Genomic DNA, 21,946 nt, shown 5'->3' on the forward strand with positions numbered 1-21,946 from the left:
GCCTTCTTCGTTAAAGCTTACGGGAACCAAGCCCACGTGAGAAAGCCTGCGTTAGCGGAGCGTGCGTTGATTATCCTGTGTCAGCTATCTGCACAATAAAGACAAAATTTATTCAACATGGTAGGCCTTATGGTCGGTCGGTGAAGCATGGTTTAGAAATTCTTAGGACCAGCGCTCATACGAAGCAGCACAATGCGTGTGCGTTATCTTTTGTGCGTCGTCTAAGCGCTGATCCAGCTACTTTATCTTGATGGGAGCGCTAACAATGTGCATTCATCTGTGTCATCCTACATCATCTGTGCACCTGTCTTTTGACAAGGATGGTGCACTGCAGATATATAGTATTTGACTAGTCTGCTTTTCCGCCCCCCTCTAATGGCCCGTAGAAGACGGCCGACCTCCATCTATATATAGGCTATGTTCCAATTCGGGCCAGAATTGTAGGCAGTCTACGTTGACGACTCAGAATACAGCACCAAGCCCCAGTCGTCCAAGCAAAGGACGTCTGCATGACGTCTGTGTGACGTGACGCCACCTCGCGTCGACAAGAGGACGATGAGGAAAACAAACAAAATTGCTATTTAACTTACGTCGCGTTGGAATTTATTAAAAACTGAACGTAGCTTACATTAAGCGCGCAAGAAAGCGTCTACTTCTGGGCAGGCCCCCATACCGGTGAGATTTAAGAATGCACTCCGCCGCCACCTTGTTTGAACAGCAAAGCAGCTTGCATCGTTAGTTGTCTCTGCTGCTGTCTTGACGAAGCTATTTATCATGCTGGCTACGTGAGAATTGAAATGAGGCTTAAGATGGCAGCTGTCCGCTCAGCTGTATATTTCGCCGTCTACGGCGAGTATTGGAACACCGCCTCTGTCGTCCTCCATACCTTGAACAACTCGACTACAGCCTGTGCCTCTTCGGTGCAGCGGTGTTACTCGCTAGAGGGCCATGTGGGCTCGGGTAATTTACTTGTTGAAGTGTACAAACGCATGAGTAAAGTAGCCGATAGTGGCATCCTGCCCTTCTTTAGACGTATTCCAAATGATCGCGCATCTTGCCGTCTTCGCTGAACAGATGAAAGGCGACTTAAGCTATGAGTCAATCCTGATGTAGACGATAAAGGCCGCTTCAAGGGGACATCTAATACTGTAGAAATGTAGGCTCTCAACTAGAGGTCCTGCGCAGGGGTGAAGGTGTAAGCCAACGACAGCCGTTGATCAAGAATAGTGTCCAATGCTCATTGACGTGGGCCAGGCGTCATTCAACTTGACTCCTCACGTTTGTGATGTGCAAGAGTTGTCGAACCGCGCAGGCCTGTAAACAGTCCTCCATTGTCAAATATATTCTGAAGAACTACAGTCCAAAGTAATAAAATAATGAAACAAGTCTCAAATTATATTTCACTGCTTTTGTAAGAATATACAATAACATTCTTGTTTACATGGCTTGAAAAATTCGCCACCAATGTAAAGAAGTTTGATGTTTCAATACCCACGAAATCAGTTTTCATCAAGTTAGACTACGTTCATTCTGTAATGGTTTTAACTGCGCTAAAAACAAGGACGCCGAAGAAGAGAAGACAGCACGTTTCTCGCTCTAAACTAATACAGACACTGCGTTTGGCTTCTCCACGCCGTGTGCCCGGTGCATTGGTACCCACCCAAGAAGACATCCAAGGGAACAAATCGGTCGCTTTCGGGGACGCTCTGGCTAGATCACGTGTGCTTCTATGATGCGGATTCTACCGGTGACAGCGTTCCCGTGCCGATGCAGCGTGCTTCGTCCTCAGTACTGGGATTTCGGGACACCTGCACGTCGCGACATCTCTCGGCGGCTGCCCCGCGCCCACCGTAACTTAATCGGAAATGGGCGAAGATCATATCTGACGAACAAAGCTAGCTGTCGAAATTGACTCGTGGTTGCATACAATAGAGACCAAATGGAACACTCTGGTGAAATGGAGCGTGTCACGATACACGCAAGAACCTTTGAATATTTTACAATACGACCCATAATATGCTTATAGGCGGTGTTGGCAGCGAGAGAATGGACTTTGTCCACTTTTCTGCTCTCCCGTGGGGAGTAATAGAGGCGTTGTCGAAATGCCTGAGGGACTTGTCTTACGATACTGCATCTTACCAGAATGTTCAAGGGGGTCACTGGTATATGCAGGCAAGCATCCTTATCGCCTGCTTTCCGCCAGTGTTCGCTCGCCATCAGCTGTGACGTCGCCAAACCCGTATGTTATATGTTGGCCGCACCAGCGTATGTTAACTGGGGCCAAGATTGCGTACGCATGCTTTAAGCGCGTTTTAGACAGTGTTGATAGCTAGCTTTCTTCTTCGATTTGTTTTTGCCTACTTCCCGTTCAGTTACGGTGGGGCGCAAGGCCAGCACGAGAGACACGCGCCGCCTGCACTGCGATCTTGGTCATGGTGCGAGGAGCACTTATAGACAACTGATGCAGACGAAATCTTGCCACGAGTGCTCGTGTCCCCGAAAGTGATCGGTCAAGAATGCAGGTTCCTCGTCGCGATTTTCTTTTTCTTTCCCCGCATTACGTGAGCTCTTTCAGTCCGTCTCTCTCCGGGCGTGGCGAGGGGTGACGACATGATTTCTCAGAACGGCAGCAGCGTCTTGCCCTGCAGAGTCCCACGCAGTCCCGGGCCCCAGTGTGCCTTGGGGCCCGTGGTGGAAGGCTGCTGCCGTTCTTCCTGGGCCGCCGGTAGAGTCTAGGGATGCCTGAAGCCCTCGCAGCTGGTCCAGGTGGAGTCGCACACCTGGCACGAGCAGCTGAGTGCCTCGTAGTACTCGTACACGCGCAACTCGTCCCTCTCGTCCAGGTCGTCGGGATCGCAGAAGCGCAGCTGCGTGCGCACCAGCTTGCGCGAGCCGTACGTGCAGACAGGATGGAAGGATTTCTTGAACGGGAACCGCCAGTCGGCAATCTGCGAGGGAAAATCGTGAAATTAGTCAGTAGGCGGGTGCTCACGCTGAATGAAAAGCTGTCGCCTCTGTAAGCGTAAACGCAAACGCACAGTTCTTTTTTATGCGGTAAAAGATACACGGACGCTAGAAGTGAAAGAACGCCACCGTTGGCGGGCTGTCCCCCTTGACAAGACACGCACAGTTCTTGCTGCTTGGCTCCTGCCAATTGTTCACCGTCACAGTGGTGTTTTGAGTGAGTGAGTGAGTGAGTGAGTGAGTGAGTGAGTGAGTGAGTGAGTGAGTGAGTGAGTGAGTGAGTGAGTGAGTGAGTGAGTGAGTGAGTGAGTGAGTGAGTGAGTGAGTGAGTGAGTGAGTGAGTGAGTGAGTGAGTGAGTGAGTGAGTGAGCGAAATTTTTCGAATGCTTGTTGCCAGATTTCAACTCGCGACATATCTACTTGTCAATTCTTCAGACCCTTATAGACTCATGCCTTGGCAAGCCATGCACAACATTTAAATTCTTGACGAAGAAAAAGCAGATTAAGCTTCGTCAGGACCTTCGGGCCCTATGATAAACATTTATTGTCTCGCGCGCGCACGCATGCAGCAAACCGCGTTCCGACGATTAGCGCATATATCACAGTTCTCGCGGTTTCCCGTCGATCTCTCCTAATGCTCCACCGACATGCGTCGCCTGTCACCGGCAGCGCTCTTAATCAGAACCCTCGTTAGATCCGTAGACATTCCTTTTTAGATACCACATTTGCGCCTCGTTTCGCAGCGGCTGGAGCACTGATCCTTCTAACCAGAAGAGCTGCGTCGTGTTTTGCTTCAAGGCCAACAGATTCTACCATGTAGCAAATCCTTAGAACACAAAGCAAGGATCGCAACACCTAACCGTTTATACGCTGTCAGTGCTTCGTCCGCGACACCAATTTTTAACACGAAAGTGTTTTATGCCGGGGTCCACCACAGCTCCACTGATTTATTTCCGTCTCGGGTATCACGTTGTAAAATACAAAGACTAACAGATGCCAAAGAAAAAAACTAGAAGAACAAGTTCCGTCACCGGGAGTCGAACTTACGACCCCTCGCTCCGCAGCGCGCGGCGCGAAACGATTCGGCCGCAAACGTCACGTTCGTCGCCAAGCCAACGGCGAGCTATTTATATACACCATTTGCCGGTAACGGTACTCAGAGGTCGGTAGTACATCAGCGTGTTTTCGTTATCACTAGCGAGATGGCGTGAAGGGCTCGAAGAGCGCGCTTTAAAGATCGCCGCCCCACGCATCGCGATGAGTGCGCGCCTCTACAGGGCGTGGTCGCTCATGCGCGCGCTTATCTCGTGATGGCGGTGGTTTGTACGTCTTGTGCTCTCACCGCAAGTTTGCGTTGAGAGCACGAAAGTCACTTCGCTCACTGCAGCGGCCGCTGTTGCGAAAGGAGCGCACTGCTAACACAAAATTAAGTTACAACTGTGACAGTTCGCGCTCATCCTGTGTATGCTCGTTCCGTGCGTCCTTTCTGCTTGAGCAGTGCGTTGTAAGTTTCGAACTGCTTGCCGTTCTTCGCATGACATTACAATGTGTTGCTATAGCATTCATTCCTTCGCCCTTGGGGCGAACGAAGAAAGAATGACCAACAAGGGCTCAAGTACGTCTGTGAAGACACGTTTCACTTTCATGTTATACCGATTCCTATGACAGAGGTATCAGCCAGGTTTTTTTTATTTACTTTAGCGCATAAATGACACCTAGTGGCAACGTAAACAAACGAGCTAATCACAGCCCCTTCCATTTGCTCGGAAACACAGACACGCGAAGTGCACCGAAAATAAACAGAAAGAAGTCGTTATTGTTAGAAAAGGCCAAGCTTCGGCAGCCCGTAAGGCAGCACAGCTTAGCACTATACCACAGGGAAGGGAATAAAAGATTGGAACAGGAAAACAAAAGGGAATTCGCTTTTCCGCAGGGGAAATAAGAAAAAAGGCTTCTATTACAGCGTCAAGGCATAAAGTAGAATGTTGTTTATGAGGCAAAGTTATTTTGCTGCAGTTTCTTAAAAAAATGCGGATTAAGGCATTAGAAGGACCGGCGAGCGGTACGTTTCAGCGTCTGCAGGCCACGACAGCGATGATTTCATTGTATCGCAAGTGGCACACCGAATCGCCCCAGTCAAAGTGACGCTTGGCTTTCGGAAAGTGTTCAGCGAATTTTTCATCGTGGAATATAATGTACGTTTTAGACTTCCCCAAACATAAATCGCTCAATTAAAAGATAATAGTTAGATTAGTTACTGGTATAGTTATACAGAGATAACCAGACGGAGCCAGAAAACGGTGCGTTTGTCACGGCTCTTCGATATTTAGAACGGCGACCAAGAAGGACGAATACCTAGTAACTGCTTTCACGCGGTGTAGGCTGATGACGGAGATTCAGACGCGGAAGTGAATAAGATTGGTGCATTTAGGCGGCTACAGTGCGGTCTATTGTCTAATCCTACGGCGTCCCAGAATTAAGCCTTTCCTTTCGCACCCGGTGCATATCCGGTGCATTATCCTCACAAACAAGAGCGCCCGTTATCTGTGGTATGCATTCCATCTCTTATCTAAGCTTACTTCTTTGTCCCAACTCCATCTAATTACCTGTGCCCGGGTTTCTTCTGTAATCTCTGCCTTTCGATTTCCGCGAATGCACGCCAACGCCTGCTCTCGGCGTAAAACATTTACGAATCCGTATTTTGGTTATAATAAGGCGCGGAGCGATCACGTGCGTGTGTCCGGAAAATAACGTCTTAAGATTAAGTTTTATAATGTTTAGGGCATTAAAAAAAGTAGTTTAACACTTCCTGTACGTGCAGGCGCGCTTGCACGAGGACGATATCTTTTCACTACAAGAGCTTCCCACTAAGTGTGTTCTTCTTCGCGACATCTTTGTCTCGTGTAGTCCTGTGCTTATCGTCATCATATTGACAGATATCCTAGCAACATCATATCGCATAACCATCTGCCTTGGGGCGGCTTCTGTAGCGGAGCCAGATGGCGTCCTGTATATGTGAAGCGTGTATGTTCTAATAGAGGTGGTTATGCCTTGACTTGACCGTTCTCCATAAATGTTCGGCATTCACCGCTAGCACATTGTCGGCGAGAGTCAGTCATGTTCAGAAGGCGTTATTATTGCCGACACCTTTGCGCAGTCTAAGAAAAAAAAAAGAAAGAGGATGTGTTACTCTTTTAGGTGAGATCTGGCTTGCCACAAATGAAAAAAGCGATGAAAAATCTTTAGACGCGCTAAAGTAGGCAGCTACAACCTTGAAGAAGACAAGTCCGCTTGTCGAAACGTTGGCTCCAGCGACAACCAGTGTTGCCGTTGGACAGACTTGAAAACGAGCCAGAACTCAACGTAAAAGTAGCCGTGCCATTTAATTTCGTCGCCAACTAGAAGAGAAGCGGCACTTTGAGTAGAGGTTTTCAGTCCACAGATAACCGAGAGATAAGCAGCAAATAAATGAATAACACTTAGTGCACCTTCATATAGCTTACGTAAAATAGCTAAACTTCTTGCCAGGTATAAACCTTTTTCACTGACGGCTCCCTGGGCGCCGCCGTAATCCTTCCTGAGCTGCGCTAAACAGGCGTGATCCCCCAAAATTACAACTGCCGAGGCTGTGACGTCAGCCTTTGTACTCCCGTGCGACAGCCCAGCATGGCGACATTGTTTCTCTCCTGTGAAAAGGTCTATAAAGTGATTTTGGAACATTCCGGCATACAAGTCAGCAGAAACAGTAAACGTTGAAGTAGTTTTTCCTAAAAGCCCCAGACCGAATTTGATTAACAGTCAGTCAGTCAATGAACTTTATTTATAAATTGTCCTGAGGAGCCAATTCCCCTCAAGAGGGAGGGTCGGCTGCGGGCCGCACCCACGTGGGGACAGGAAGAGCGAGCCCCTCCGCCAAATAGCGGGCCCTCTGGACAGCCCGGATTTGGACCTCCCGGTCCGAGCTGGTGAGTGCCGTCCTCCAGGCGTCCTCTGTCCTGAGATTCTCGCAATCGCGCAGCGCCGTGCATTGCCAGAGCATGTGGGCTAACGTGCATCGCCTCTCGTCGCAATGAGGGCAGTGCGGCTTTATGCTGTCAATAAATTTGCTGTACACTAAAGGCGACGGGTAAGTACCCGTTTGCAGCATTCTTAATGTGACTGACTGGGTCCTCGAGAGTTGCGGGTGCGGGAGTGGAAAGCTACGCCTGGCCAATTGATAATGTTTCTCTCCTCACCTTTAATGAGATCTGCAAACATTTGATTAACAGAGTCCAGGCAGTCAAATAAGATGAACAGTCGAGCTTTATTTTTGTTGCGGATCTCCATTTTCGTCAAGTTCACACGAGAGCACGCGCTGAAAATCAGGATAAAGTTGTGCGTAGCATCGGCATATAGATGGCGGGCAGCGTGGGCAGCGTTGTCGCCACGCGTTTGCAAATAATAAGAAAAATGGCCACTTCATGCGCCAGAACTGAAGTTCAAAAGAAGCCACGAAGCCAACCTGAAATTTTTGTCGCCAGAAGGGGTCGTAAAGTGGCCAATTGGGCGCAAAGTAGCCACCAACGGCAACCCGTGCTTGTTCCAAAGATTGCTTCATCTCTTCAAGATTCCATCGTTACCTTGGATGTCTTTAAATAGACTCGCTAACGCTCCTTTGGATTCCGCGACTCTCCAAAGAGAGTTAACGTACGTGTCTCTTACTAAAGGGAGTACGTGGCAAGTCAGGACACACAAAAAAAGACAGCGGATTCTTTTTATTTCATTTTTTTTCTTAGACTGCAGCACCGTGAGCTCACGTTTGTGGTCTCGCACGTCCGCCCTCCTTTTAATTTTTTTTCCGGGGCTGGCTGTGCAACGCCTGCAACAGGGTTCCTATTTTTTGAACAATTTCTGCTTGCTCCTTTCAAGTCCGACTGCACTCCGGGGTGCTATCCTAGACACTGTCAAATTCCGCCATCTTGTCAAATTTCGCAATGGCGGCATTTTAAGCCAATCGGAGAGACCTTAGCAGCCCTACGGGCCAATCAGACTTGACCAATGGCGGAATTCGATAACATGGCATAATTTCACAATGTCTAGAAAAGCCATGCGGATCGGCGCCAAGCCGTGCTGTTTCACATTCTAAGCCAACACATATTGCGCACCCTGCCGAGACAGCACAAGACCTGGTGATCCACCTGATAAGGTACGAGCAGATAGCAAGGGCACTTCCGATGCGGAACCTGCAGCGTCGTCATACATCACTGGCTCTGCGCGCTCGTTTTACTACAGTAAGCGATGTTGCTGCCGAGCGGCATCGCCTTGGTATAGTTCAGCAAGCGCGGACGATACAATCCATATCCGCATTGCGTGACCCTCGTACTCTTCCAAAGAAGATTCGCTGCGTGACCAGTTCGCCGCGGGTTTATCGTCTTGTCTCGAAGGAGCGTCTCATTCGTTCTGTAGAGCTGTACTCATGACAGCGCGCAATTAGAAGGGGCAAAACAACGACAGCAAGAATTTACTCCTGCTTGTTCTGCACGCGGGAATGCTGCAACGCGCTCCACGTCTCGACGGGGCCTCCAAGCAGTCACGCAGCCTCCAGTCCCATTTTCACCGCTGTTGTTTCTGCCATCACAATGATGCCCCGTTCTGCTGCCCCGCCGAAGGTAAGCGATGCCACTAATTTCCTCTTCCCTATAAGGACCATATGCCAAATAAACTATGTCTGACTATACCTAACAACTGCTGTCCTGCTCAGTTTGCAAGTCGCTACAGGCACTGGCGTAGGCGGGGTGGGGGTTAACACTACCCCTGAATTTTTTTATGCGTATATATGCACGTACAGGTGCGATCAAAAGTGTGCAGACCACGGGATCGCGTGGCAGAATGCATCGACGCGCCAGCTAGCGACGAGACACGACGAGACACCTGCTGCAAGGGCGCATGCGCGTCCCGTCTTATCACTTGGCTTCTCATGTCGCTCTGTTGGACGCGGTTACGGCGCTCGTACCCAAAACGACAACTGGGTGTCGCTTTCTTTGGTCCATAGAATCTGTGTCATTCTTTTACGTAGCGGCTGCGACGAGGCCGGTTCAACACCGGCTCGCGTTGGTATTGACACCGGTTGATTAGGATAAGTAAGCATAGCGAGCATCGCACAACCTGATGAAGCCAAACGCACAAAATTAAATTTTCTCAGGCCAGCTTGCCTTTGTCGGGCTAATCCAAGTTGCACTTAAATGAGCTTAGTTAAGTCAAAGTTAATGTAGCCGAAATTAATCAAATGTAGTCGAGCACTTTATGACCTAAATAAGTGAGGTGTAAGTAGGTTTAGTTAAGCCCAGTCCAGCTTGGTGTTTTCATGTTAAGCGAAGTTAAGCTTAGATGAGCCCAGATGAGTCGAGATAAGTATAGCCAAATCTAATTAGGGAAAGTTGATCATGCTCATCCTTAACCTAGCCGTGCAAAATTAGCCTATACAAGGCAAACCTTATCGTGGCCAATTAATCTAGGTCGACTTCCCCATGAGCCCACAGAAGTCAAGGTCAGGAAGATACTAATTGCTCTTTACCGACTCCATACGAATTAGGATAATTTACGTCTAATTAGTGCTAATTATTGTGAACACTAATTGCGACTAAATATTAGTCTAAAATCCAGCTAGAGTATCCTCTATATTGGAATTTCACGTGGCATAATTAAGCTAAATATGCATAACTAATCTAATTAGGCAAACACCAAGGTAATTATAAAAACTCTGATTAAGCTTGGTTGGTCATAGCATCATCAAACCAATTGGATTATGATTAGCTTTAATTAGGCAACATCTTATTAAAACACAAATAATTAACGTAATTGAAATCGAATTCTCATGAGCTCAGAGAATCCAAGCTCAGCAAGATGCTGATTACTCCTGACCGAGTCGAGTCTCATTTACCTAAATATAAATCTAATTAGCCTTAACATTATTTATAAATATTACTGAATAATGTGCGTGACATCAAAGCCCACCCGAAGTACTCGAGTTTGATGTCGCAAAATTATGCAAATTACGCCTAGTTACGCCTAATTGAGATCGAGCTAAGGTCGGACTTGCTACGAAACCATTAGCTTCACTGTGACTTTGCCTTGCGCCTTTAGTGCAAGCTGCCCACGTTTTTTTTTTTTTTTTTCGTTTATCGAGTGGCGCACTGCTTTCTGTGGTGCTAAGCTGCTTTTCAGGAGTTTCAGTAACAGGCAGTCTAACCGCAATGGCCAGTTATATGCTCTTTTGAAAGAAAGATACAGTATTTTTGAAATAATACAAAAACTATTGAATATTAGATTACTTAGCTGCTGATAAAATAATTCTTTATGCAGCCGCTGTCTAGTCCTAAAAGATCAAAACATAATTACAATTTTAGAAGAAACCGTCTGAACAATAAAAAAGCGGTTCTAAAAAAAACCTCAGCATCACCTGTAAAATATCTGGCTGCTACGTTTATACAAGCTCGACAGTAGAGATTTCCTTTGCGATTCAAAACGTGCTACAGCGAGAACAGTCGCCATAAAAACAATGGAAACTGTGAGGTGATGATATTTTACAGGTGATGCTGAGGTTTTTTTAGAACCACTTTTTTATTGTTCAGACGGCTTCTTCTAAAATTGTAATTATGTTTTGATCTTTTAGGACTAGACAGCGGCTGCATAGAAGAATTATTTTATCAGCAGCTAAGTAATCTAATATTCAATAGTTTTTGTATTGTTTCAAAAATACTGTATCTTTCTCTTTCAAAAGAGCATATAACTGGCCATTGCGGTTAGACTGCCTGTTACTGAAACTCCTGAAAAGCAGCTAAGCACCACAGAAAGCAGTGCGCCACTCGATAAACGAAAAAAAAAAAAAACGTGGGCAGCTTGCACTAAAGGCGCAAGGCAAAGTCACAGTGAAGCTAATGGTTTCGTAGCAAGTCCGACCTTAGCTCGATCTCAATTAGGCGTAACTAGGCGTAATTTGCATAATTTTGCGACATCAAACTCGAGTACTTCGGGTGGGCTTTGATGTCACGCACATTATTCAGTAATATTTATAAATAATGTTAAGGCTAATTAGATTTATATTTAGGTAAATGAGACTCGACTCGGTCAGGAGTAATCAGCATCTTGCTGAGCTTGGATTCTCTGAGCTCATGAGAATTCGATTTCAATTACGTTAATTATTTGTGTTTTAATAAGATGTTGCCTAATTAAAGCTAATCATAATCCAATTGGTTTGATGATGCTATGACCAACCAAGCTTAATCAGAGTTTTTATAATTACCTTGGTGTTTGCCTAATTAGATTAGTTATGCATATTTAGCTTAATTATGCCACGTGAAATTTCAGTATAGAGGATACTCTAGCTGGATTTTAGACTAATATTTAGTCACAATTAGTGTTCACAATAATTAGCACTAATTAGACGTAAATTATCCTAATTATTATGGAGTCGGTAAAGAGCAATTAGTATCTTCCTGGCCTTGACTTCTGTGGGCTCATGGGGAAGTCGACCTAGATTAATTGGCCACGATAAGGTTTGCCTTGTATAGGCTAATTCTGCACGGCTAGGTTAAGGATGAGCATGATCAACTTTCCCTAATTAGATTTGGCTATACTTATCTCGACTCATCTGGGCTCATCTAAGCTTAACTTCGCTTAACATGAAAACACCAAGCTGGACTGGGCTTAACTAAACCTACTTACACCTCACTTATTTAGGTCATAAAGTGCTCGACTACATTTGATTAATTTCGCCTACATTAACTTTGACTTAACTAAGCTCATTTAAGTGCAACTTGGATTAGCCCCGACAAAGGCAAGCTGGCCTGAGAAAATTTAATTTTGTGCGTTTGGCTTCGTCAGGTTGTGCGATGCTCGCTATGCTTACTTATCCTAATCAACCGGTGTCAATACCAACGCGAGCCGGTGTTGAACCGGCCTCGTCGCAGCCGCTACGTAAAAGAATGACACAGATTCGATGGACCAAAGAAAGCGACACCCAGTTGTCGTTTTGGGTACGAGCGCCGTAACCGCGTCCAACAGAGCGACATGAGAAGCCAAGTGATAAGACGGGACGCGCATGCGCCCTTGCAGCAGGTGTCTCGTCGTGTCTCGTCGCTAGCTGGCGCGTCGATGCATTCTGCCACGCGATCCCGTGGTCTGCACACTTTTGATCGCACCTGTACGTACAGCCTTCAGCACGGTTTACTCGAATTCTCCACCGCGTGGCCTCAACCGGTTTTGACTTACGCCGGCGCCGCCAAGCGTTGGACACGGTATGTTTGCATAAGCTAACGACAGATGGAGCGCGGGTCGATTTCACTGGTAACTTCCTCTTCAGCGTGACAGGCGAGTCGAATACACTCGCTTGGTAGGTCCGTTTTCGTCACGTTTCGTTAGCGGCAACGTTCTCACACGAGCTCATGAAATAGTGGTAGCGATTGCGTGAGCCAACCGTCGATTAACTTGCACAAAGATAGAATCAAATGCCTTAAGAGTTATCTTCCACGTAGACCCCCACGCGTGCCGGATTGGTAGCTTCGCCTGTTGCAAGGGCATGCCCAGATAAGTTTTCGTGCCTTCTTTCTTTTCCGCCGTTGTGCATCTCTTCAGTCGTTAGTCGGCATTCGTGGTGTCCTGACTTCTTTCTTGTGTCCGTGTTTGCACGCCCTGTCTTTTTAGAATGAATACTTACCAACTAGCTCAGCTCTCTGTTATTCTCAATAATTCAGGGTCATAATACCTAACAGAAAGTGCGGTGAGTGAGACAGCAGCGATGAATTACGCATCACTTCCGCGAGGTAGGTAATGATTGAATCGGCTATGCATGACAACTGAACAAAGCGTGATCTAATCCAGTCTTAACGAAATTAGATATGAGCTGGCTCACAACTTCGCCACATGCATCTGCATCGGAATGCGTGTATGCGGAAAGAATGAACGTTCGCACGCAGTGCTATGGAGCTAATGGCGCGGTCAGTTCAGAATGGTACACCCTATCGGTTTTGCATAATGCGCTGGTAGAGCGTGTTCCCTTCTTCCTTCTTTTTTTGAGAATGCAGTCAAAGCCTCGTCTGATAAGGACCAACGAAACGCGCTTCCGCTTTCTTCGAGTCAGAAAAAAAAAAAAAGAAAGTGCTACCGGTTTGGAAAAAGCATCCGGCGCACGCTGAATCCATCCAAAATGTCAGGCGCGCCATGCAGGCCGCTTACTTTAAATGTTCGCCCATCAAAACGACTGCCAGGGAAGAACCGATAGCGTATTCGCAGCCGCCTAGCATATCGGATGCCACGCAAAGGTCACTCAGCACTGTGTATAGTTTCGATTGACGTTAATGCAAGCAAGAGTAAAAGCTACGGATCAGTGCTCGCGTGTTTCCTTCTCGCGCAAACAATAGCGACAAGAACAAAAAAAAATCTATACAACCAAGGTAATGAGATCACCAGGCCTCGCATCTTCTTCCTAATATTTGTCAAACAGATGCGCACCGCTCTCTAACGAGTTTAGCGGTGACGTGGTCAGAATGACGAGGTATTCCCGATAGGCCTAGCATGCACCGCCACCGAAAGGTCACGTGTTGCCCTGCTCTCACCGGCTTCACTAGACTGTGGCCCGTTTTTGGCTAGTTCACGACTGAGTGGGGCGACCCCGATGGTCTCGAGCGGGGGGAACACAGCCGGATGAAGTTGCTTCCCACTCGAAGTGCAGAGTGCGCTGAAGACGCCCTGTTCAGGCAGTAAACTTTTTGTTTCACATTTGCGGTCGTGACACTGGCTCAGAACCTTTGTTGATGCAACGCATGCTCTGATATTCCAGCTCGTTTGCGTAAGGTCGCGGGAGAGCTTCGCTTCCTTAGCAAAACAGCAAGCTGGGCGAAAGAATGGACAGTATATATAGGCGAGTTGGTTCGTCATTCAGTGCGCAACACTAGACGAGGACGAAGAAGCAATACACGCACCAACTCTCAACTGGTTTATCAGGAACGACACCTAAATTCATCGTCGTCGCAAGCCCACTTGGTGGTAGGTGAAGTGGTCGTATTGATGATGATGACGATGAGGTGTCGTTCTTGTTTCTCATAAACCGGTTGAGAGTATGCGCTCGTGTTGTTTCGGTCTCATGGAATGATTAGCTTTCGTCATGTGTACGCATCACAAGAGCTCCTGTTGTGTATTAAGAAATAAAATAATATAAACCAGTTCTAGCCAGGGGCGTAGCCAGGGGGGGGGGGGGGGGGGGTTCCCCGAAATTTTTCAGTTTTGCTTGCGTGTATATACACGCACACATACAAACGCACACACGAACACCCCCCCCCAAAAAAAAAAAAAAAAAAATTGCTGGCTACGCCCCTGGTTCTAGCCCAAGTGAAAGCTCTACGAACTGCGGAGCTTTGATCGCGCCTGTGTTTCCCTTGTGTATATCGTCTGTTTATGTGCTCTTTTCTGCTGTTTTATGTTCTTTTCGTGTTATTCTGTGATATTTTATATCCTTTTCTGTTCTTTTCTCGTGATTACATTATTTCTTTTGCGATTATCTATTTTCTTTATATGGACTCCTTTCTACAGTTTTTCAACTGTTTGCTGCTCCAAAAGGCGGTGCGGCTAACTCCCGACGCTGGCGTTTCGCTTCCGCTTCGCTTAGAGTTACTGTATATGCTACCTTTAGGTAGCAGAGTTGCGCATCTGTTTTCCAAACGCCGCTAGCAACCATGCATTGCGGAGAAGCTGACGCTCGGGCCAATTTTTGTATTTCTCGACGCTGCCGCTGCAGCTCACTCAATTAACACTAGTCATCGACAGCCAATGTTTATCGCCGGCCTTCGACACGCCAGACATGTTTATCAGCGACGCGGTAGGCATGTCGCCTGCAAAATTGAGTGCGACTTCACCGCATAGCTGTGGTTGCTAGCCGGATCTATGCGCTACTCTGTTACCTAAAGGTAGCATATACAGTGACTCTAGCTTCGCTGGCTCGGACAGACGAATGAGCCCTTCGGCGACGCTGGCGTTCCAAACTTGCAGCCTGCTCGGCTTATCTCTATCAAACGTGGGACCTGCGTGACACCGACGCGAGGCGACGTCAGCTAAGCTACTCCACAAGTAAAACAAAAAGAATCTGGAGGTGACCCTTGGCGTGTATTCCTTTGATTAACTTTTCGTTTCCCGCTAACAAACAAATGTTGTTAACCCCACCCACATGCGACGCCAAATGTCAGCGTACTTCAGTTTCCAAGTGCGTTCTCTCGAGTCGTTAGCCACGCGACGAGCTGTGCCTAATCTCCATCGAACGACAACATGAAGACACGGTTAATATTCTCCGGTTTATGCATGCAATGCTTCATAAGGCGAAGCCTTAAACGTGCGACTTGAACGAAAAGCCGTCGGCAGCCAAATGAAGCCGAGAAAATTAAGGCATCTCCGCACTGTAGTGGTGAAGGAAGTGCGGAGCTGGGCAGCCTTCCTTGTTTCTCTTTAGTTCTCTCTTTCGTTCTCTTTCTCTGTTTTTTCTGTCTTTTTTATGTCTCCGTAAATTTCTATTTCTTTCTTTCTCTATGCACTTCCTTGTCTATTCGTCATATTCGTCCAACCCTCTTACCCTCAGATGCCAATCTTGGTCTACACCAAGTTAAGGAGGGGATCAAGGCAGACAGACAGACAGACAGACAGACAGACAGACCTGACTGACTGACCTGACTGACTGACCTGACTGACTGACCTGACTGACTGACCTGACTGACCTGACTGACTGACGGCTGACTGACTGACTGACTGACCTGACTGACTGACTGACTGACTGACTGACTGAACTGACTGACTGACTGACTGACTGACTGACGACTGACTGACTGACTGACTGACTGACTGACTGACTGACTGACTGACTGACTGACTGACTGCTGACTGACTGACTGACTGACTGACTGACTGACTGACTGACTGACTGACTGACTGACTGACTGACTGACTGACTGACTGACTGACTGACTGACTGACTGACTGACTGACTGACTGACTGACTGACTGACTGACTGACTGACTGACTGACTGACTGACTGCTGACTGACTGACTGACTGACTGACTGACTGACTGACTGACCTGACTGACGCTGACTGACTGACTGACTGACTGACTGACTGACTGACTGACTGACTGACTGACTGACTGACTGACTGACTGACTGACTGACTGACTGACTGACTGACTGACTGACTGACTGACTGACTGACTGACTGACTGGACTGACTGACTGACTGATACTGACCTGACTGACTGACTGACTCTGACTGACTGACTGACTGACTGACTGACTGACTGACTGACTGACTGACTGACTGGACTGACTGACCTGACTGACTGACTGACTGACTGACTGACCTGACTGACTGACTGACTGACTGACTGACTGACTGACTGACTGACTGACTGACTGACTGACTGACTGACTGACTGACTGACTGACTACTGACTGACTGACTGACTGACTGAGACTGACTGACTGACTGACTGACTGACGACTGACTGACTGACACTGACTGCTGACTGACTGACTGACTGGACTGACTGACTGACTGACTGACTTACTGATGACTGACTGACTGACTGACTGACTGCGACTGACTGACTGACTGACTGACTGACTGACTGACTGACTGACTAATGACTGCTGACTGACCTGACTGACTGACTGACTGACTGACTGACTGACTGACTGTACTGCCGACTGACTGACTGACTGACTGAATGACTTCTGACTGACTGACTGATGACTGACTGACTGACTGACTGACTGACTGACTGACTGACTGACTGACTGACTGACTGTGACTGACTGACTGACTGACTGACTGACTGACTGACTGACTGACTGACTGACTGACTGACTGACTGACTGACTGACTGACTGACTGACTGACTGACTGACTGACTGACTGACTGACTGACTGACTGACTGACTGACTGACTGACTGACTGACTGACTGACTGACTGACTGGACTGACTGATGACTGACTGACTGACTGACTGACACTGACTGACTGACTGAACTGACTGACTGACTGACTGACCTGACTGACTGACTGAACTGACTGACTGACTGACTGACTGACTGACTGACTGACTGACTGACTGACTGACTGACTGACTGACTTATGACTGACTGACTGACTGACTGACTGACTGACTGACTGACTGACTGACTGACTGACTGACTGACTGACTGACTGACTGACTGACTGACTGACTGACTGTCGCCCAAGCACAAAACGCGAGTAATTTTGGTCGCTCGTTTACACGCTCAGCAATCACGCTTGTTGACATCACTCAGTCTAAAGTTCCCTCGAGTGATGCGCGCAACGCGAACCCGCAATATCACGCTTACTGCCAGCGTTCTCCAAGCGATCGTGGACGGTGCTGCTGTTATTGCGAGCGCGCGGTCAGTCACGCTTACGTAACGCTACTCGAGGCCTGCTGCACTTTTCGGCCGTTTGCGTAACGTGCCCTGCATCGCAGAGCGCTCCGGCTGTTTCCTCGTCATGAAGTTGGTTCCGGTAAACGCTACATACATGATTGTGCCGGCCTGCTATGCACACTCGAAACGCAGGCTGCGAACGAACATCATCGTGCGAGGTTGCCGTAATGACAGGGCGTGTAGCTTTTAAATGGACACTAATGAATAGAGAGCGGATTATCGGCAAATGCCTGTATTGGTTCGCGCTCGCCAATTCATGCTCACACGCAAGCCGCTTTGGGAGCCGGGCGCTAAAGCTTTCTAAAAAGGCGCAGCATGAACGAAAAGCACGCCAGGCATGCGCGTTGGGTGCATCAGGAAGCGGCAGTGGCACTTTGGGAAAACAAAGACAAAATCGGGCCATCAGCTGGCCCTACATCATTCAATAAAGGGTTTTCAAGTTCTTCGACGCAGACAGAGCGAATACAAAGAGAAAGAAAAAAAATGAACTAGCGGGCACACTCCTACTTGAAAATGTTACTTAAGGAAAGGCCCACATCAACGCTCAGCTTAGCGAAAGGGGCCGAATTGCTGAAATTGCGCGAAGAATCCGTCCGAGGCGGCGAACATGAGAATAGGCGGCACGATCAAAGCTTCTTTTGCTAAAAAAACGCCCATGATTTTAAAGCCGGCGTGACATCCTTGCGTTCCACGTAATAATAAAAGGACACATTCACGGGATATGTTGCCCTATTTAGCCCAACGAAGTTCCTCGACGAATGACGGCTTTAAATAAATTGTTCAAAAGAGTTATGACACGGAATTTTGAAGACGAGATAACTTGCGACTTGTGTGGATACACACACTTCATCTGCAAAATACCAACGATTAGACTATTTGACCGTTTGAGAAACTTTGTACACAATTGTGTACACCACTTGTTTTTGCTAGTTGCGTCGACAAGTCGCTAAGAAAGAGCAAGAAACATAGAGGTGTGGATAAAATGGACCTCCTGCGTAATAAATGTCTTCATTTGACTTCATTTTTCCACTGTAATGCTGCATATGATCACTTTGCTGAAGGCACTACCATGTTCGACGAGTCGTTGGACGTGCCGCTTTCCGCGAGCAATGTCAGAAGTATAATTTTTCTTTGCTCAAAATGAACGTAACCGAAAACAAGCTTGTACTATGTTTGTAGCCTGAGATCTGACTCTTCTGCAAAAAGAGAACATGAGTGACTCCAAGATAAATAGATATTTATTTACAATTTAATTAAACTTAATCAGTATAAAACGCATCAATGAACGTATTATGACAATATTTTGTTGTAACAATATCGAGTGCCATGCAACAATGTTGTGTAAGTTCTTCACAGGTCGCGTCTGGAAGGGTTAAAATCATTTTTGAAGTGCACGCCGCGCAACTGAGCGCAATACGGAGCCCATCGCGACATTGACGTCAACTTAGTTTGAATGTAAAATAACCAATACTCACCTTGGTCACGAGTTTGTATCAGCTGCTATGAAATAACTTTTCATAATCAGCAGCAACAGCATCAACAAAGTGAGCAGCTGCGTAGGTGCACGTACTGCCTTACAGACGCGGGTACTTCGCAAGATGGTGCATTATGCATGGCGTAGTAGATATTACGCAACTGTACTTGCATTATGCGCTCCAGGAGCGTTTACAGAGGCAAATGTCACGCACACAGACGTTCCTTTCCTAATGGTGCGATTGCGGTGTCCACCGCGAAGCGAAGAATGGCAAGCCAATGAGAAGGCGATGCGAATGTGGCCCGCAACGCGGTAGAACGGGACACAAAGCTCTTATGGTGCTTGACTGCTGACCCGAAGGTCGCGGGACCGAATCTCGGCCGCGGCGGCCGCATTTTGATGGAGGCAAAATGCTCGAAGCTCTTGTATTTAGATTTAGGTACACGTTAAAGAACCTAAGGTGGCCGAAATTTCCGGAGCCCTCCACTACAGCGTGCCTCATAATCACATCGTGGTTTTGAGACGTAAAACATCAACGTTTATTATTATACATTAAATGCTGAGCCTGAGGCACAGCATTTAATGTCCTCTAAGCGTTACACCGTGGATAGCTGCATCCATATTGCGCCTATGGCAATGTTGTACCGTTTCTAATGGAATGCCATACGCGCTACCAATATGCCGCCAACGGCTACACTGGCGAAGAAGTGTACGGCAAACGAAGGAAGGCCCCGCTAAATCCCACGTGGAGTGGATAGCCAAGTAGAGCTCTCGCGAAGAACGGGGAACTATGTCGCTGCTGCCGTGTATAACGAGACGTACACGATGAGAGATATTGCCGCAAGAAACGATACATGGCATGGGTGGGAAAAACTGATCGGAAGCAGCGCGTGTTATTACGTATAGGCTGGTGGAGGTGGGTGAGCCATCGAGATACAGGCACGCGCGACTCCATTCCATGCTTAGCAGTCATCGCTGCGAAGGCCAGAGAGACTTATTGTAGCAGATGTGTTCCCACCAGGAAGTAGCTCATTCTTTTTTGTTTTTGTTTCGGCACCCGCAATGCGATTTCTTTCAGTTTTATGCGGAATAATAATGAAAACTAACAGACAATAACGCCAAGGAAAGTATAGGGGGTGTTATCTGTAGTATTTAGAATATAAATGTGAAGAAAGTAAAGTGGACGAAAAGATAACCTGCCGCCGGCAGGGACCGAACCTGCGACCTTCGAATAACGCGTCCGATGCTCTACCACTGAGCTACGGCGGCGGTCATCCTCCCGTCCACTTTATGGGGTATATATGTGCATTTAAACCTAGTTTCTGTGGCTTAGAGATGAACAATTCTGTCATATGGCTGTGAATATGCTCTTCTATATCTATTAGCATTTGGTTCTCTTCGTTCCTTTGTTCTTCATTTAAAGCGCCGCGACGCTTGACGTGCGTGCTCTTGCTCTGCTCGCACTTGCATCGACCGACGAAACACCGCTATGAAACGCGCGGAGTTGTGCACTTTGCCCACAGAACTTCCTGCGCACAGCGTTTATTGCTATGCGTGTAATGGCGTATAAAGGTGGTGCTCGCCTAATGAATGAATGAATGAATGAATGAATGAATGAATGAATGCTAAACACGACTGGGCCTTCGCGGAAGGGAGGGTGGGCTGAGGTAACATATATAGAGGGACCAGGGGCGCAGCTCAGATTTTTTTTCGGGAGGGGTCCGAGCCACCTTAATGTATATTCATGTGTGTGCGTTTGTATGAGTTGTATGTGTGACTGTTCGCGTCGTACGGTGACAGTATATATAACTAAAAAATGTAAACTTCGGGGTGACGGGAGGAACCACTCGCTCCTGCGCCAATGATAGGAACAGGGGCGAGCTACGTCGCAGCAGCGAAAGGATACCTGTGCGAAAATCAGGGGCGTAGTTAGAACTTTTTCCAATGGGGCGAAAGGGCGGGGCTAACCCCCCTCAGTATCCCCCTTACTGGCTACGCCAGTGGTGAGAATAATGTATCCGTTTCCTTGCCGACACGAGCAATTTCCTTAGAAAGGGGTTCCAGTGAACAGTATTATTTCTTCTGACCTCTTCAGGCGTGATCACGAAAGCAGTGTATGTACTTTGTGCACGTATATGCGCAGGGGCGTAGCCAAGGGGGGGTTGGGGAGGTTCAAACCCCCCCCCCCCCCGAAATTTTTCAATTTTGCTTGCGTATATAGGCACGCACACATACAAACGCACGCACGAACATACATAAAGTATGGTTGAACCCCCCCTCCCCCCGAAAAAAATTTCTGGCTACGCCCCTGTATATGCGCACAGGTATACCGACATGTGATGGCGCATTGCACCCAGAACGAGCAAGGCGGATAGGCGGGCCGCACATGCATGGGGGGAATGCTGTTATCAAAAAGAACGATGCGTCAAAGCAGCTTTCTTTCCTTTCTTCGTCTTTTTTTACACGCGACACTCCATAGGTGCCAAGTCATTCCGTGCATGGCGGAAAGCAGTCGGATGTGAAACTAAACGATGAAAGTAACGACTACTCAGTCGTTATATTCTCCATTCTGCGCCAGAACACGAGATCTCCATCCAGCACATCAGCCCGAGCTTTCGTCGAGTATCCCTGGGGCTTGTGACACGATTCAGAAAGGAAGCGCAGCAGATGAACGAGACGCGTTTAGGACGTCACTGTCATCTCTACGACTCTCGCTGTTTCAACAAGGTTCTCATTGCAATCTCCATTAGCTGCATCGAGACTTATAAAAATACAGCAAAAATTTAGAACGGAGTGCGAGATAAATGCGTTAACATTACGCTGCGGACCTTTATAGCTCCGCAGCTCATATTGTGCTTCTTCCCACATTTCCGCTGCGTCACTTGAAGATTTCCTTTCGCCCTTAATGACACATTCCACTTCCGTCCCGTGACATTTAGATCATGCCTAACTGCTGCGGCACTGCCGATTTGTCACACAACATTTGGATACCGAATATCGGTCTTTTAGATCATCAAACGCGTGTAACTCTGCTACTAC

At 47.5% G+C, this 21,946-nt stretch overlaps 1 protein-coding gene across 1 annotated transcript in view; it reads right to left on the reverse strand.

The window, feature by feature from the left end:
* Positions 1-1,138: 1,138 nt before the first annotated feature.
* Positions 1,139-21,946, reverse strand: part of LOC119401299 (thyrostimulin beta-5 subunit) — a 51,502-nt gene continuing 30,694 nt past the window's right edge. The window contains exon 3 of the mRNA XM_037667992.1: positions 1,139-2,948. Within this exon, the coding sequence (XP_037523920.1) occupies positions 2,733-2,948 (216 nt within the window). The 3' untranslated portion in view covers positions 1,139-2,732. The remainder of the gene's footprint in view (positions 2,949-21,946) is intronic.

This window comes from Rhipicephalus sanguineus, chromosome 8 (assembly GCF_013339695.2).
Source record: "Rhipicephalus sanguineus isolate Rsan-2018 chromosome 8, BIME_Rsan_1.4, whole genome shotgun sequence".
Classification (NCBI taxonomy): domain Eukaryota; kingdom Metazoa; phylum Arthropoda; class Arachnida; order Ixodida; family Ixodidae; genus Rhipicephalus; species Rhipicephalus sanguineus.